At 30.1% G+C, this 19,399-nt stretch overlaps 1 protein-coding gene across 1 annotated transcript in view; it reads left to right on the top strand.

The window, feature by feature from the left end:
- Positions 1-754: 754 nt before the first annotated feature.
- The window catches only part of LOC111627367, a 46,778-nt gene continuing 28,133 nt past the window's right edge, over positions 755-19,399 (top strand). Inside the window, exons 1-6 of the mRNA XM_023370931.1 lie at positions 755-884; positions 8,042-8,253; positions 11,447-11,554; positions 12,970-13,063; positions 16,897-16,989; positions 18,859-18,969. Of these exons, the coding sequence (XP_023226699.1) occupies positions 8,070-8,253; positions 11,447-11,554; positions 12,970-13,063; positions 16,897-16,989; positions 18,859-18,969 (590 nt within the window). The 5' untranslated portion in view covers positions 755-884; positions 8,042-8,069. The remainder of the gene's footprint in view (positions 885-8,041; positions 8,254-11,446; positions 11,555-12,969; positions 13,064-16,896; positions 16,990-18,858; positions 18,970-19,399) is intronic.

The raw sequence follows: 19,399 nt of genomic DNA, 5'->3' as shown, positions 1-19,399 counted from the left end.
AATAAATATTTCGAAATATATCACGATGAATCGTATAAAAAAGGCCCCGGAGTTGTACAGAATTAGTCAGTGGAAACAGTTTTACCTTTTACTTTAATAAAAGATTTTTGTAAATTAAGAACTATAATAAGAATTAATTATAGAAATCTTAAACAAGAAAACTATAAAATATTGAAAAGAATGCCTTCTGAAAATGGTGATTGTCGAAAAAAAATTAAAAAGTTAAGTAAGATAATCACATATTAAAAAGTATAGCTCATTAATTTGTTAAATAAATATTAGACAAAAGACTTGTAAATTTATTGACGTACAGTACACTTATTAAATCCGAAAATTCTACAGTAGTTTACATTTAGTAGTAATTTAATAATTAATTAAGAAATGATTTAATATTTTATCGTATTTTGTTATTTGAAAGGTCTGTCATGTTGAAGTAGAGGACTTGCTGTGACGTCACATAGATCCAAGGTCATGCTAACAAATATACGGGATCTGGCTATCCTTGTAGTTTAAAGTCCTTGGCCCAATCTGCTACTTGTACCCAATCTGGCAACCCTGCGTCTGACTTCATTTTTATTCCCGTACTCCGACGAGGAGAGATAGACAGCTTTTCACTTTACATTAGTTAAAAAGAAATATTTCATAAAATTAATTCGACATTTAAAATATCCGTAAATATTAAATTAATAAACGTAGACATTTTTAACTTCCGAATTAATTAATTTCGTAATAAAAAAACAACAGGCTATTTTAGTGCTATAATTGTCAACCATTTGGTAAATAACAAAAGCAGTATCGCCATGTTGTAAATCCAACCGATTAACGAATTTGTTTTATTATAAATGGTGAATTTTTATTTTTGGAGGAAGTTTTCTGCAGAAATAGTAAGTAAAACGTATATTATTATTATTATTATTATTATTAAAGATTTAAAAATATTATTCGTTTCCGTCGGGTATAATCTGTAAAAAAAGAAATGTGGCGTTAGGTGCACGCTCGTTTTTAATCTTCGCTCGCTTCTACGCTTTGATATTTCGGTAAAGTGGCGGCGAGAAACGAGAAAAACAATCGATGCCGAGCTTTTAATTTAATCATTCCGTGTTAATTTACTTGGATACTGTTTTACTCGATGAATTTAACTCTATTCTTATTTATTTGACAGATACAATTGCTTCCAATTGATTAAAAAAAAAAACTGGTAGGTGTTTTGTGTATGTATACGACCATTGGAAAATGGGTGTATACATACACATGAACTGTTAATGAGGAATTTTCCATTCCCCTAGAGTTATAGACCATACCTGTACGTGTGACTTTTACCGGTTTTTACAGTGAACCCGGTATACTGCCTGTTTTCTGTGTCGGTCGAGGCTTATCGCCTGCCTTGACTGATGCTCCGCGTGTGGTTGTGTGCTTTGGTGCTCGCTCCTCTGTCCCCGCCTCCCCAAACTTACGTGACGTTGTATCTTCCGTGACGGGTCGAGAGGGCTACTCGGAATCGGCATAGTCGTCCGGACTAAATTGGATTAAATTCAGACGTTTTGCGTATCTCATTTGTTCAAAAAATCGATAGAAGGGGTCTTCTACTCCTCGTTCATTGCTATTTAATTGAAGTTAATGACTGCTACTTTACTACTGGTTAATATTAGACGATAATAAACACTGCTAAAACCGAAGAAACTAGCGAGAAAAATATACACGCAGTGCGAATGTTTTCGCCCACGTTAAATGGACATCGTTGGGCAACAAACCGTTTTGTTGAGTTTGTTGCCTGATGATGTTCGTTTAACATGGGCGAAAATATGTTATTACGTGGTGTATTTAAATTTAATATGCCATATTAATTAATGTGTTTTTAACAGTATGTGAGGTTGAGGAAATGTTAACATTTTCGACGCTGTTAATGGGTGTAGACAGATGAAATCAGTGATTTCATTTTCGACTATTGACTGAAGATGATCTGTAACCAGGTTGAAAATGTAGGTGTTCTTCAACTTCAGTTAGGATCAATTTTGAACAGTTTTGTTCATTTCACAAAAAAAAAAAAAAAATTGTTCATTTCACAAAAAAAAAAAAAATGGATTCACATGAACCTTTAACCAGTGCATAAGTAAAATGTAATAAATCCAAATATTTTCATAACCCTTTCCGGGTTCACCCCCCTCGCTGGATCTTCTGAAAAGAATAACAAATACAAGAATTTTTGAACAAAATTGAACGATGTAAATTTCAAATGTCCAGTTCCTCTGTGCGTCAGTTCACATGACGTGTTTTATCGAGCTGATTTACCTGACAAAGAACCTGGAAGGAGTTATGAAAATGTTTGGATTTATTAATTTTACTTATTACACACCGGTTAAAGGTTCATGTAAGTCATTTTTTTGTTATATATAATACCCTGCTGTGCGGTTCGGGATTTATGGTATTTGTTCATTTCATTCAACGATTCCACATAAGTAGCATATCTTGCTAATAGTAATTGCTTTTCTTCAATAAAATTTCTTGATAAATGGCTATAATTAGCATACATCATTATATTTGATAGTAAATTATGATTAATTTTGCATTCTGTATAATCATCTAATCCAGATAATGCCATTTTGTGAAGGCATGGCATCCCTTTATATTTTATGGAAAAATTTTTAAAAAATTCATCAATCTTTTTTCAGTTCAGGAATGTAATATTTGGGTTTTGGCATTTGATTTAGAAACATTCCGTATAACAGTAGTTAACTTAAAAAGTTGTTTATAGAAAAAGTTTAAATTTTGTATTTTTTAAAGCAACTTTGCTCCATTTTTAGAATATACAGTTAGTTAATTCTCCATAAATAAATCAAATCAACGGATTGAGATTGGAAGATCCAGGAAGTAAGTGATCTATCTCAGTTCATCAATTTTTATTTGTGGGTATACTTGACGATTATAGTATATCAGATGAAACTATAAAATACTGGCCATTTGAAAGAATGTTTGTGATGCACATATATTGTACATATAACGTCAGAGTCAACAACACATTCACATTTCTTCCATTCAAGGCAAACATTATTATATAAATTCAATTAAATGATGCATTCATAAAACTTTTTTATAAAGGTATTTTACATAAAACAAAAAAGCAAAGCAGGTATTTTATAGAAATTAATGTTAAAAATTTTAATAAATTATCATGGATAAAAGGAATGCTAATAATTTCCTTGTCAGGAATGACTAATTTAAAATTAAATTCTTGATAGAAAGATTAATTTATATTATAACATATTTATTATTTTTCATTAGTTAGTTGTTTTTAGTGTTTTGTTCTGTTTAACTTATACTGTGTGCGCAATAAATCAGTTTACATTGATTCCATTTAATTGTTATAAGATATCTAATATCATGTAGCAATTAGCTGGAGATACTTGATTTCAACATTGATAATATTTTTAAAAGGAGTATCAGTGATGCCAGAATTTTGAATGATCAAAAATCTAGTGTGACGATTTAGTCCTTAAATTAAATGCTTAATTAAGCATAAAAATCTAAAAAGATTTTACTCAAAATTCTACAATATTTTAAAAATAAAAAATTATAATTATCTTATATAATAACATACAAAAACCTGATTTGATTTGTAGTGTTATATAAATAAATAAATCCGATAAATAATCTAGTACGTGGATTGCCATCCTCTCAACGGTGTTGTTCCGAATCTAAGTTATAGTGTTATTCCGGGTGTCAACGTGATTCTATCAATTTTGTTATGTATATTATCAAAATTGGCTCGGTTGTATTGGACTTCAAAAATATATAATTTTGAAATTAAGTTGTTAATTGAATTATATTCTTACATGTGAAGCATGGTGCACAACACTAAGCGTAAACACATGCGCTGTAATATATACAAGCAATAGATTTGTTTTTAATGTCTTGTGGCCTACACTGAACTATGGCTTCCATTTAAATGTGTAATTAATAATTAAAATATAATTTTTACTACATTTCTATTCAGTCAGTGTGTCACTGAAAATCATCCGCATGCCACAGGTTGCCAACCTCTAATCCAGCAGACCATTTGACACTGTAACAAATTTTTAAAATATTCATACAGCAAATAAATAAATCTAAATTATATTTAACCAAATATTATAAAGTTACTATTGGCTCCTCCCCTGATCACCTTTGGATGTTCAAATTTGGCATTTAATGTCCTTTTCCTGCACATTCCACATCAGCATTGCAACTTATATTGATTAAATAAGTAAATAATAATAATATTAAATTAATAAAGAATAAGTGATGGTAAGGCAAAATAAAATATAAATGTAATAAAATGCATGTGAACATATTTAAAAAACAGACATATGATGATCTATGAGATGTCGAAGATTGTGATTTGAAACCTCTTAGTGCATCAAATCTCAAAAATAAAATATAGATTTTGGATTATTTTTGGTTATATATTTGATATTTCCTTGCAATTATTTTGTTTTTCTGTAAGAAATTTGCTTCTATTTAAATATTTCTCTTCATGGTGTATAGATAAGGGAATACCTAAATCATGGTATCATGGAAAGTGCATATTTTACCATTATATGCAAAGTATCGTGATTTTTGGAATTACTATTGATTTTTAATTACACTGATTAAAGATGATTTAATCTACATTTTGTACATTTACATTATAGATGTCCAATGCTACTCCTACATAGACCCTTTCATATAAATAATCTTATTATATCTTGAATAAGATTATTGACAACAGTGTTGATGTCTTCTAGGTAAAAACAGTGACAGATTTAGGGAGGGCATTTGCTCTTCATTGACAAGTTTTTAACTTTGTGTAAAGGTTATAATTATTAGTTATTATCCTGCTCAAATGGTAGCATCTAGACCAGTGTTTCTCAACAGGGGTGATATCACCCCCATGTGGGAGTTTTTCCATGTTGGGAGGCGATTAGTAACAATTTATATTTTGGGTGGGCAAAAAAACAATTTTCTGGACGATATAGTAAAACATTATATTAAGAATAATTAGATATTTTATTCGTTATATCGTACAGTAATTAAACAAGTAACATAATACTAGTCACTAGTCTATTCAATGCAGTACAAATTTGGTGTTAGTCATGGTTCTCGGCATTGGAATTTTGAAGGGAAGGGGGCGATAATAGGTAACGGTTTTATTGAAGGGGACGATACTACGTTGAAGGGTCTAGATCAGTGTTTCTCATTCTCTAACAAATCGGTTGAGGTTGAGAAACATTGATGTAGACCAACCTCTTTTATACTATGCCCTACCTAAGCCTTTCTAAAATTCTTATGCTCCCTAACATACATATACAGTGGCTACTTAAACTCTGGATGAGTCCATTTTTGAATTGCCCCCTTAACAATCCACTTGCCTCCCCACGCCCCACATTGGGAACATTGATCTAGATGGTCACCAGTTCAGATTAATTGAGCTATTTTCCATTGATATTCTAATGAGAACTGGTGTTTAAAACAAGATGTGGCTGATGCATAGGTTATATTAATTCAATTTTTTACTTAGAGCAACTCGTGATATGGAAGAATGAATATTGTGATCATATCAACTTTCAGTAGATAGACACAAATTATGATACCTGTGATGCTGGTACATGTGCATATCTTAAGTTTTACCAAATGAATTGGTAAGAAATTTCATATTTAACCTTTTTACATCAATATTATGATTTTATCAATTTTCAATATTGATCAGTCAATCAAAAGTGACACTTTACTGTAGTGTTTTCTAATCTTTCAATATATACAGCTCTTCAGACTTGACCAATTATATTCAAATTTAGCAGGTAATTACTTTCTAACATACAAATGTTTAAAATTGAATGACAATTTGCTCTGTAGCAGTTGGTTATTTGATTGATGACCACATCTGTTTATTTTTTAGCTGTTTATTAAATGCAAAAGTATTCATTGATTTTATTATTATATTTGTACTTTTTTAAAATTCTGTCATTATAATTTGTAATTGATATAATAAATTCATTCTTTTTCTGCTTAAACAGGTAATTTTGGAGATACTTAGATTCCTGGCTTTAAATGTTTAATAGGCGTAATGTGCAAACAAAACTGAGCAATTTCAGTGGATACACTTTTGTGCATGACTAAATTATAAATTTAAAGCATCATCCTGTTGTAAAATTCTTTAAAAATGTATTAAAAGGTTTTAATACTGCTTGCAAAATGATGCATGTTCAGTACCAACCTCTCTTTTGTTTTATTTTTGTTTGTATTTATAAGCATGCAGAGATGTAAATTTTATTGTATGATACAAATATACATAGGCTTAATTTTACTTGCTCAATATTTGTAGCTTCACCTAATAAATATAAGTCCATTATTAATTTTTAAGCACAAACACACCTAATATTGCATGGTTTTTTGTTATTTTTTTCTTGTGATTGGCTTCATCTGGCCAGTGAATGTGCAAATGCAAACACCTCTGAGTAGTGATGGTCAATCCAGTTCCTCTTCTGAAACTGTCTGACAGTAGGTTTTAAAGTAATTGGGTGGGGAAAGACTTTTGTTACCATCCTGTATATACATTTATGTAGAAATAGTGATTGAAATAGAGAAGTAGAAATGACAATAATCTTCCAGCATTCATAACTGTCTTGATAGAATGATAACGTTCTCGCCTTTGTAATGTCTTTTTGTCCTTTCTTACTTTTGTGCCGTCACCAACTGTCATCCTCCCTCACTTCTCCCCTTACTCATCCTTATCCCTTGTTCTCCTTGTCTTCCCTGTAACCCCTCATAAATTTATTGTCTTAACAGTTTAAAAATGTTACTCGTCTAGACCCCACATTTATCATTTATAAAGTAATTTTTTTTTTAATAAAAACAGGCAATAGATGATTTAGCATGAAGTTATAAATAACATATTGTCATTTTGTAAATTCGGAGCTATAAACAACATATTGTCATAAATTTGGAGCTCTTGTTTACAGAAGAGAAGACAAATGTTCATCACTCTTAAATGAACTATATCACAAGTTGCAGTATCATGATATTATTGAAGGAAGAGTCTGCGAGTACTTTTGATGTGATGTGACTCATCTGATATCACATCAAAAGTACTGACATTAAATAGTTTATACATAGGCCTAGTCTTAGTAAAAATAATAATTTTGCAACTATTTCATTAAATAACACAATGAATTTTAGAATGACATGTATTTGAATGCTATTGTTGTTGTTGAAATAAGAAAAGACCATACACCCTATTAGCTTATTAGAACAAATATTTATTCTTAAATTATCTCAACATGTCAATGTGATTGATTAAATAAAATTTGATTCATATTTGTTAGATACTACAAATTTCTCTCTTTACTGCATGTTTGTGATTTGATAGTAACAACGGAAAGTTTACCTCATTTAAAATCTTGTTTAGCTTCAATTTTCATTAAATTTCTCTAATTTTATTCCTTCATTTTGTAATTAAGTTCTGTTTGGGTTAATTTTAATAATATTATTTTAATTTAAATTTAAACTATTGTTTTATTCTACATCATTTGTGTTGGGTTGGTTGTTTTTGCACGTGTGAAAACCAAACAATTGGGGTCCAATCAGGTTACGCATATGTATGGGCACGAGATTCGGGGATGTCTTTTGTTCAGGTCAGTTGAATGGGCAGGACATGACCAGAGTCCACTCCAGACTGTTATAACCAACCAACTTGTAGTTCTTTGTAAGAGATTAAATGAGAATTTCACGATTAGAGATCTTTACACTCCAAGATCCTAACAATTTGATATTATATTGCAAGAATTTTCTGTAACCGTAGCTGGCCTAAGAAGATTGAAAATGTTTAGAAATCTACACAGCTTTTAATTTTATGAATAATTTCTAATTAAGTAGTTTTANCAAATACTATAATATAATATAGTAGAAGGGTTAGAAGTACAAAATAATTTAATAATCTTAATCTTTACTGTTGTTATTTTTTGCCCGAGCAACGCCGGGCTCATCTGCTAGTATATATATAATTATTGATCTTTTCTTAAACTTTTAGAAAAGAAATCAGTTAAATAAAGGCAATAATGAGCTTTAAAGGAAGGGAAAGAAGTGGTAGGCCAGAATCTGATCGAGATTCGGATCACTCTTCCCAAGACGGCGCTTTTGATAAAAAGATTCAAAGCTCGAGATTATATATCGGTTTCCTCAGTGATCGAGTAACAAAAGCCGATTTAGAAGAAAAATTTTCAAAATATGGAAGAGTTTCAGGTAATCAAATATTGAAAATTTAGATAAATGACAACCGTTAATCCAGTTGTTAATTATAATTAAATAATAAAATAGAATGACACATATAAATTTAATTATACATGTGGTGTCCTACTTTGTAACCACTTGTTTTTCCCCTCGTATTTCAAACCTAAATGCGGCTGATATATACAACTACAAGCATTTTTATTTAATTATAATTAACTGTCGGGTTAAAGATTGTCGATTCTGTTTTAGTTGTCCAGTTTTAATTTTTTGAATTATTGAAAACTTAAACTTAAGTGCTATTTTTCAGTAGAAATCATTAATGAAGTGGTAATACATAAACAAGTTTTTTAATTTGATTTTTTTTCTTTCTAAAGATAGTTTAATTGAATGATTCAGGAGCATTAGAAAATGAGTAGTTTTAAATTCAAATGTTTTGGATTTACATATATAAACATCTCTAAGCTTGATACAATAGTTATATTAAATCCAAACAAATTTCGGAATAAATTGGACTATATTACTGTTACTATTAATAATTAAATACTGAGTAATTTGGCACTAAAGATAGATGTTAGGTGCCATCACTTATTAAATTTAATAACTACAATTAATTAATATTCATGAAATAATTTAAAAAATTCTGCAAGAAAAGAATCTGCCCAGAGAGCGACTTGAATCTGTAACAGCCAGTTACCGTGCAGATGCATTGCCAATTAAGCTAGTTCTGTCCAATCCATTGCTTCCTGACATATTTAATTTAGATGTAATCATGCTAGTTACTCATGGTACTCGGCCAGCTATTGCTTTATCTCGGCGTGATGTATATATACATATGTAAAATCTCTAAACCCAATTTATGCACTCGTTTTTAATAACCATCATTCTCAAGTTATAACCTTAATACCAAATCAAGCAAGAATGTTAAAATCACGTTGAACCAATCATTTGTTAGTAACAAATTGGGTTTCTCATTTCCTGGTCCTTTGCTTGTCCTGGGATTTCGATGAAAAAAAAAGTGATCTGTTTCTTGGGATCCCTGGATATGCTTAATTATTTTTAAGATATAAAATAAATCTTGAAATCAAATGATATAATTATTTTTTATTTTTTTAAGTAATTTTATACATCCTGCAACCTCCAAAATAATAATAATGCTGTGTAAAATATGTATTAAAAATTACCTTTGAATTATGTAGAAATTTTCACAAATAGAAAAAATTTAAGTTGGAAACTGCTTACAATAAAAAAAAAAATAAAAAAAAGCCTTTGAATTGAGTTGAAAATTTAAAGAAGAAATTAATTTATATCAAAATTCTAACTTAGAAGGTAATTTTTGGTATTTAAATAAAACATAATACAAAATGTTATTGTAAATTTTTATAATAAGGTTTTAAAAAGCAAAGATGGTCAATACTTCGATCACTCAATTTGATTCTTATTTTACTATGGAAAAGTCCTGCTAATGAGAATGCCCTTTTCGATTCAATTGATGTGGGTAGAATTGTCTTTAATGCATTTAATAGAAGACAGATGTTGTGTGTCTTTTCACCTGTAGCCTCAAAGATTTCTAGTTTGTTTTCAAGATGCGTTGTAGTAGTACTTTTGCCATCTAGTATTCTTGATTTGTCTGCCTCGGCTGCTTTAATAGCGGCATCATGCTTATAGTCCGATAATTCGGCAGTTTGTTTGGTTTTAATATTCAGGTTTATGAAGAAAAACTGCCTACTTGCATACTTCATATTCATTTGTATCCTTGCCCAATTTGCACAACCTGGCATAGTGCAGTTATTGAAGCTACTGGGCATGCTTGAAAATTAAAAAAAAAAAAAACATTAGCACAATTATTCAAAATATTACAGGACCTGACAAGAAAAGAACTTTAGAGTCCTGCCACAAATAGGTTACATATTGATTATTAACAATCTATGACATGCCATAACAAGCAAAAATTTAAAAAACTAATAAGTAGGTTTAAAATTAATAAATACAAATGTATTCTGACAGTTTATGAGTTAATTATACTTTCTATTTGCAAAATTTCCTCAATCTTAACACAAAATAAGAAAAATGTAAACTTTTAAGAAATTTGTGGGATTTTCCAGGTTAAAAAACAGCAGGGATACCATTAGAGAAACCTTAATAACAAAGCATTGGTGGCCGAATGGCCAAGTGGTTAGGTTGGCAGCAACCATGCTTTGGATCCGGGATCAAATCCAGACAGGTTGAAACAAATCCCGTAAATTTTTCCAGTAGGTGGTCTGTCTCCATATGCCAGGCCTCCTTCACCGTTTGGCCATCCCATTGTGAACCTGGTTGAACCTGTAATGGTTTGCTAAAAAAAAAAAAAAGCTTTCTTAATGCCTATAAGGTGAAAAAAGTTAAAAATAATAATAAAATAATGAAGTATCACTAAAAGGAATTTGATCAGTTACATTATAACAAAATAATACAAAGCAAGATATAACTGCATATAGCTTTTCTCAAAATTAATATCTGAGTTAAATAAGCAATTATTTATTGTGACATCATCACAAAGCCGGGCTGCAATTTTTAATTAATTTAATTTAAAATATATGCTCTCCATCTCAAATTTGTAGTGGCTTGCCCCTGTACATCATACTTTTCCTTTAACAATAGAGTTGTGCCTGTCATCTATCTAGCACCTTTCAGGGAAAAATTTTTGGATTGAAATAATGCAACTTCTGCTTTGCATCATAAGTTTGAATATAGTTAATCGAGGCTTCTGGTCTTGATTTTTGTCTGTCTAACTCCATTCTCAAGATTAATGAAGGCCATACAGATGATGACAGTGGGAATGTATAGGTCTGCAGTTTGAAACTTGCAGTGCAGTAAAGTGTGTTGAATGTTGCATTGTTTTTTTAAATAATAATAAAGTGAAAAAGCTACCCAGTTTATTTCATTGATAGTTGCTTTCAAATAATAATCTCACCCAATTCCCAAAGAAGAGATACAATAGACGCCCTCTAAATAAACGGCACAGTTGCAGGCTGAAAACCTTAAGAGACAACGTACTGTTTATTAGAATAAATATATTATGTCAGATAGTTCTATATGGAGCAAATCTGTGCAGCTCGTAAGCCTTATATTTTGTACTTTACTGTAATATATGCAAAAAACAATGTCATAACATATATTTCATTTCACAAAAAGATACTAATTGAACATTACTTTTATTTTAAATCAGGTGTAAGTATGCAGAAAGGCTTTGCTTTTCTTCAGTTTGGTCATGAAGATGAAGCAACTGAAGCAATTAAACAGGAAAACGGTGCCATGTTTAAAGGAAACAGAATTGGTACGAAATGAATGATTTATCATTTTTATACTAATATATGATTGCATTATTAAATTAAATAATTTTGAAATATAATAGTTAGCATGAATAGCATAACTTTAACAATAGCAAAACTAAAATTAATGCAGTAATACCTCAACTTGCGCGAACCCGGAGTTACGCGATTTTCAAATCTCGTCGATTCGCCTTTTGTTTGAGCACCACGCAACTATCGATTACTCACTCCACCCCCCCACATTATCGTTTAGCTTACATATTCAGACGTGTCGCGCAGAATCGACACATAACTCCAATTTATTTTGTGTTATTTATTTCTGTGTTTGTTATATCTACGGAGACTGGAGAGACTCTATGTAGTGATTTCTTGTAACTGTGAACGAATCAAAAGACAAGATAAGATTAACGAGAGCATTTATTAGCTTACATACATCTGACTTGGATTTTACACAAATTGCGAAATAATACCCCAACTTAAGCGAATTCAACTCGGTTATCGCTCAGTCCCATCTATTGTGTAAGTTCGGGGTATTACTGTATTCAAAAATTCTTACTTTTATGAAAAAGTAATGGCCTTTTAAAGTTTCTCATTATTTATAATGTAATGTCTAATGTTGGAAATAACCCATAATGAGTTAAACACGGAGAAATATCTTTTACAAAATAATGTCGTCTCAAATCAACAAAAGCACAAATAATGAAGCTGAAAATACTGCTTGGTGGCATTATGTTCTTGTCAATTTTTGTCTTTAACCCTTGATCATTCTATGTCAGATGATTCTGTTTGAATTAAAAGTATTCGTACATCTCAGAGGAAATATACTGTCTTTTGGTGTTAAATTTATTTACTTGATGATTTGAATACATGCAAGTACTTTGGTCATTTCAAAACGTCATCCTCACATGAACAAAGAAAGTACTTTGTACATCTTTTCAAATAAATCTTCAATTCTATTTTATTTACAGAAAAATGTGATATTTTTTTTCCTTATTTCATCTTATTATTACAAAGAAAAAGCAGTTTACACTTTATCTGTTGTACTGTACTTGATTTTTTTGAACTTAAGACACATTTAAACAATCAGGCAAGGATTGCAGCACTCTTTTTTTGTTTTTAATCAAATATTATGGATCAGTCAACAGGTTGATGTGGAGTTTTCTCTAATACCTTTTCTACGATAGTTTACTGATACAAACTGCTATATATAATGAACAAAAGAATCGAATGAGGAATATTTGAAAATACTTGCTTTGCCGAATTTTTTAAAAATAATTTGAATAACCTTATATTATTGTGTGGTAATGCTATTTAATAAAACTTTTTTATGATGGATTATTAAATAATAACGATTTTATAAGTTTTTTTATTTTTGTTTTATGATAGATTTATTAACAATTGGAAATAAAAATAATTTCAGAAGTTGCACATGCTTTTGAAAGTAAACGAAGGTCAGGACGAGGCGGTCGCAGATCATCTCCTATAGGAGATCGAAACTTCAGAGACAGAGGCCGGTAAGATTTTTATAGAATTTTTAATATGTTTTTCATAATTATTAAATACCATACAAATAATAGCATGTATTGTTTGCATAATAGTGATAAAAATTGCATAATGTAACTGTAAATTATGCAATTAAAAGAAATGAGATGCATATATATATTTTTTTTAATCATAAGTCTCACTTATTATTTTATGTTTTCCTATTTCTGTATTTCAATTATAATCTGTTTTAATTCTTAAAAGATTACAATGGTAATCAGTTTTAACTGGCTGGACTACATTAGACCCCCCCTATAATATGGGTTCATGTAAGATGGATTCATATAACATGGCAGAAAAATTGTGATCGTGTTCATATAACACACTAAAAGGCTTGTATAACATGGTAAAAGGATGAGACAAATTGTCATGGCCGACTTGTGTCTCGGCAGGATTGAACGAATCTGGACCAATAGTGGGCATTGCACAAATTGTTGAGTTTAGACGAGCAGTGGACCTACTAAAAATCATTTATTATTCAATGGATATAAAAATTATATTTCTATTAATGATATCTCCAAAGTTCAGCGAATTTTTTGCAGAAAGAATAACTTATCAGGAAACACACATCCGCCGTCCAATAAGCCACTCAGCGACAAAAACAAGTTTAAGCAATGGCATCTTCAAATAGTGTGCACTCGGTAATATTCCTACAATTTTTTGTTTATAGCAAGCATATTTATATTAATAAACCGAACACACCTGATTTGTATTTGCCAAGTTATTTTCTTTATTCGAACGTTTTCGGCCTATAAAGAATATAAAGAAAATAACTCAGCAAATACAAATCAGGTGTGTTTGGTTTATTAATATAAATAGCTAATATTGCTGAGAAGATAGATAGATATAGCAAGCATATTTTATATGGATTATTTCCAAAAAAATTGTGTGTGTTTTGGAAATGCTCGAGTGAAATTAGTCTAGAATCTATTAATTTTATGGAAGAAAACCTTTCAAACAGCCATACCCCCTAAACTGCACAAGTGCCGGGCTGTGAATGGCTCATGTACTGTACAGTGGAAGCCCAGTTAACAAACGTCCTGGTTAACGACCAAATCGGTTAATAAACTTTTATTTTGCAAAAATTTTGTCTCGAATAATGAACATAATGGTATTTTGTGTCAAATTTTAGTTGGTGTTAGGCATGCACAAGTTAAACGTTGCTTTTACGAGTGTTTGTGCTATACTTCTTTCAGTTTTGTGATTTATATATTTAATCAGTATGGCATCCAAGAAAGAAAAAAGTCAGTGGCAATAGAAAATGACAACGCAATGTAAACGACAATGCACTATCGCATTTGAGAAAAATTTTGATTAAAATAGTAAGACAATCAACTTTTAGATCAATTTCTTGTTCCTTACGGAAAGAGTTTGTTTCTTTGTTAAGTTATGACAATGCAACACTTGGGCGATCTGCCTAGGGGGAATGCCTTCTGGGAGGTGTTTTTAAGGGAAACTGGCCCCTATTTAGGTGTTACAGACGTGGAGAAAACCCGGAAAATTCCACATGGCCAGCCCGTCTGAGCAAACCCACGAACGAACTCCCTGTGTTCAAGGTATGAAGACCACTTAGCCGCTGGTGGGTTTCTTTTACCAAAAGAGACTTCAACTCAAAGAATCTTCCAATGAAGTGCTACCCGTTATTTTTTTGGAGGCAGTCCCCTCTATTGTGTAAGTTCGGGGTATTACTGTATTCAAAAATTCTTACTTTTATGAAAAAGTAATGGCCTTTTAAAGTTTCTCATTATTTATAANTATTTTTTTCTTTCTGAACTTTCTAAATTAAAATAAAAAATTTATTGATGAATTCAATGCCATGCAATGAAATTTATGCAATGGTAAAAAATAATTATTTAATTTAATTAGTATTATAAACTGAAGATAACTACACTTTGTATTAATATCCTATTGAAGGTTTATAGTATGAATATTGTTTAATTGTTGATGTTAACTAATATTTGTAAGGAATTTACAGATGTCTGCCAGCTAATATTAAAGATCAACCATGTAAAGTTGTGATTTTGGTGCACCGGATTACAAATAACAGCTGCAATTGATCTACTTCCTACTGAGTCATATCATCAAAATTTAAATAGATATTAATTTATTAGTACATTGTGTTGTAATCTATATATTTAACTGGCCATATGATAAACCTGAATTAATTATCAAACAATAGCACTGATGAATTCTGCTCTATCGTTTGGTTATTAATTTTGGCTTTGTTTACTATGTAACAATATTAATTATATTATATTGGGTTGTTCGGAAAGTAAGTTCGTTTTTTTACCACTAGATGGATTAGTCGTATTTTTTCCGCCATTTTCGTTCTAAACCGTATTATCATTATATATTTTGACAGCTAGCATTTTATGGCTTATTTGTAAAAAATTTTGTTTGATTTCGTGCAATTGTTTATTTTTTGTGTCCCATCAAATATGGAAGATCGAAAGCAGCATTCTCAGCATATTTTGCTCTTTTATTACCGAAAAGGTAAGAATGCTGTTCAAGCGAGAAAAAAATTGTGTGACGTGTATGGAGAAGATGTATTGACAGAACGACAGTGCCAAAACTGGTTTACAAAATTTCGTTCTGGCAATTTCAATATTGAAGATGCACCACGTTCTGGATGGCCAGTTGAAGCCAATGAAAACAAAATAAAGGTACTGATTGAAGCAAACTGCCGAATAACAACACGTGAAATCACTAAGAGATTAAATTTGTCAAATTGAACTGTTTATGATTACTTGAAACAAATTGGTTTCGTTTCAAAGCTTGATATATGGGTTCCACATGTTCTTAAAGAGAGATGCTCTCTTTGGTGGGATTTTAAGGAAATTTTTTTTTGGAGCTTTTACCAGACAATTTAACAATTGATTCGAAAGTGTACTGCCATCGAGTAAACAAATTGAGTAATATCATCAAACAGAAAAGGCGGCCAGAATTGATCAACAAAACAGGTGTAGTGTTTTACCACGATAATGTCAAATTTCACACAAGTTTGGTAACTCGTCAGAAACTGTTATAACTTAGATGGGACGTGCTATCACACCAACCATATTCGCCAGATCGAGCACACTCAGATTATTATTTGTTCCAGTCTATACAATTTTTTTTAACTGTAAGACATTTACTTGAAATGACAATGTCAAAAATCACTTGGATCGGTTTTTTGTAAGCAACGATCAAAACTTTTATGAATGTGAAATTGTGCTATTACCAGAAATGATGACAACAGGTATTTCAACAAAATGGTCGATAAATAATTCAACAAAATATTTATTTATTATAAAAATATTGCGTTTTTTTTCCACTGAAAAAAACGAACTTACTTTTCGAATAACCCAATATATATAACTGTTAATGTTTCACATATTCAACTTCAACTTTTAGATTTCAAAAGCCTGCATTTATTTATAATTGCAAGTTATAAATTATAAAGAATATTCTGTATTATAAATTACATAATGAAAGGTTCTTTTCATTACGTGATTCATAATACTGCTACCATTTAGCAATGGTGCACAGATTTAGAGAATTATATTATATTAAAATATAATTCTTTACATCTATGCTACTATACATTTATGTACATACTATATATATTATGAATTAACGTATTTTTTTATAATGAATTTTAACATCTGTAATTTAAGTTTAGTTTCCCAAAATTTTGTTTTAAATAATTACTTTATCCTGTTTTAACTACTCATTTCATTTATCTATTTCAAATAAATTTTATGAGTATTTATAAAGGATATTAAATGCTTTACTTATTTGGATTAATTTATTTTATTATTTTCAGCGATTTTGCTCACGATAGTCACAAAGATGGACGAGATCGATCTCTTATACGTGGCGATGATCGTTTTCGCGATAATTATAGGAAAGACGATAGGTAAAAAAAGAAAAACTAATTTCAACTTTGGTTAATCACTTTTAAATTTTTAATTTGTATATTTTCAATTAAAATTTTGTAATTTTCTTATTTTTTTTTAACTTATTAAAATTTAAATTTAGTCTCAAAAATGTGTAGAAATATATGTACTAATTTAATTATATAACTTTAATGAAGCTGTTAATCACTTAATACAGATACAAAGTATCGTTATGCATATATTCATATTTGATGAGTTATTCAAATCGAAAAATATGAATTTAGATATATCACATAAATCAGAAATAATGGTATATAAAATGTATATATGGTTGAACGTTGATTATCCAAGGTAATGTGGATTGATACTACAACTGAAAACTTGAATAAAATGTATTGCCGTGGCAATTTTGGAATAAGAATTATGGACATAAAAGATTTATAAGTATCATTTTTAAACCTATTTTTATTACTATACAGTTAATATGTACAATAGTTTTGAGAACAAAAATATGTATTATTATGGTTACATTTTAACTCTTGCTGTGTTACTACTGGTTTGGTATTTGAATCAATTTCATACTTTGTCCTAATAGGCTCCATCTTGTAAAATAGCAGATACCATACATGAAACTTGGGCACATATCCGGTTGTCAATGTAAGTTTGGATTTTAATTCAGAAAGGAATCAATCCAAATGAGACCACTTCTGTTTGCCAACTTGCACTAGACGGTTTACAGCAACAAAGCAAGAATTACTGACAATTTGTCACACTACTAGAAGTGTTACATTTCAATATGAATGATTTGTTTCACATTGAAAAACAAATGATAGAAGTTAACATTTTGTAAGCTTAAATTAAATGTTAGCATTTTAAACTTGTATCCTTTTGTTTTATAGTGGCTGTTCCCTTTACTGCAATGTTCTGCAGTAATTCAGTATCATTTTAATGGATGGTATGTCTCAGATATTTTGGGTTTACTACCTCTTCACTCGGCCATCTCATTATGGCCGAGTGAAGAGGTAGTAAGAGGGTCTGGCTGAACCACAATGAGTATGGAATAAAGGTTCCCGTAGTGCCACAGAGTGTAAATAATTTTAAGAAAAGTCACTTGGTCAGATACAGTTGAGATTAAAAGTACTACAGTATGTGTGCACTCAGTACATTCATAGCAGTGTATATAGAGATTCGCCTTGGTTAATTAGGGCTCAGATAACTGGAGTTCTACTGCATTTAAATTGAAATCATTTTAATGATGTGTCAATATGATCAAGTTTTTTTTTATAACTTTAATGTGTACTTTGATAAAGTTGTACAAAACTCTGCATCATCCTGTAAATGTGTGACAAAACCTGCTTCTTAGAGAGTATCAAAGAAACATTTTTTGACTTTCCTATATCCATTATTTGATCAATGTTAATTCAGGTTTACTAAACAGAATGACATTAATCCTGCCTCATTTTATGGGTTATTTCATTCTTTACTACACTGCAAACTACTTAACATTATTCACCGGAACATGTCTATTGAATGTCTTCAAAATGCTTGATTTGTCTCTAATCAAAATTTACACTGTGTATTCTTGACTTGTATAGGCTTCTACATTGCTCTGTAAAGTAATCAGAAATGATTTTTCAGTCTGAAAAATTATCATTGGTAATTACATGAATAAGTTTCACTCTTCCAGAAATATTTATGGCTTTGGTTCAGTTATTTTGCTGGATTGTAGAAATATTAGAATTAACTTACAGATTTACTATAGATAATTAAGTTGAAAATTAATTATAAACTTAACATTTTTCTGATTATTTCTAAAATGTTTAAATTTTATAATTTTATTTAAATTAATTTAATCAGTAAATTTTTTAATTATCCCATGTTATGTTTAGATATCAAAGGAAAGACGTTAAAGATGATAGTAGGAATTTTGATTCTGGTCGTGATTATTTCCGCCGAAAGTATGAAGATACATATTACCGTGATAGAAGAGATAATTTAAGGTATTTTTGAAATTTTACTCTTTGTTAAATTCTTCTCTTTGCATCTTCAGCATTCACTCTCTATTAAATTCATTAAAACATTCACTCTTTATCAAATTCAATAATTAAATTAATGTGATTTATATATGATTTTTACATACAACAATGCTTATTCATTTAGTCTTTAAGTTTAAATTCTGTAAATGTGTTTTACCAGCTGTTTAAACCCAAAGTTGGCTACTTAATGTAGTTGAAAACATTTGTTTTTCTTTAATTATTGTCAGACATTAAAGGTTTCTGTTCAGCTTTTTCTTTATACAATTTGATATAAATTTGGNATTTTTGAATTATCCCATGTCATGTTTAGATATCAAAGGAAAGACGTTAAAGATGATAGTAGGAATTTTGATTCTGGTCGTGATTATTTCCGCCGAAAGTATGAAGATACATA

Source organism: Centruroides sculpturatus, unplaced genomic scaffold (genome assembly GCF_000671375.1).
Source record: "Centruroides sculpturatus isolate CEXI.00-Female unplaced genomic scaffold, Cexi_2.0 scaffold378, whole genome shotgun sequence".
Classification (NCBI taxonomy): Eukaryota; Metazoa; Arthropoda; class Arachnida; order Scorpiones; family Buthidae; genus Centruroides; species Centruroides sculpturatus.
The sequence above is the reverse complement of the archived record's forward strand: the minus strand, read 5'-3'. Positions and strand labels throughout refer to the sequence as shown.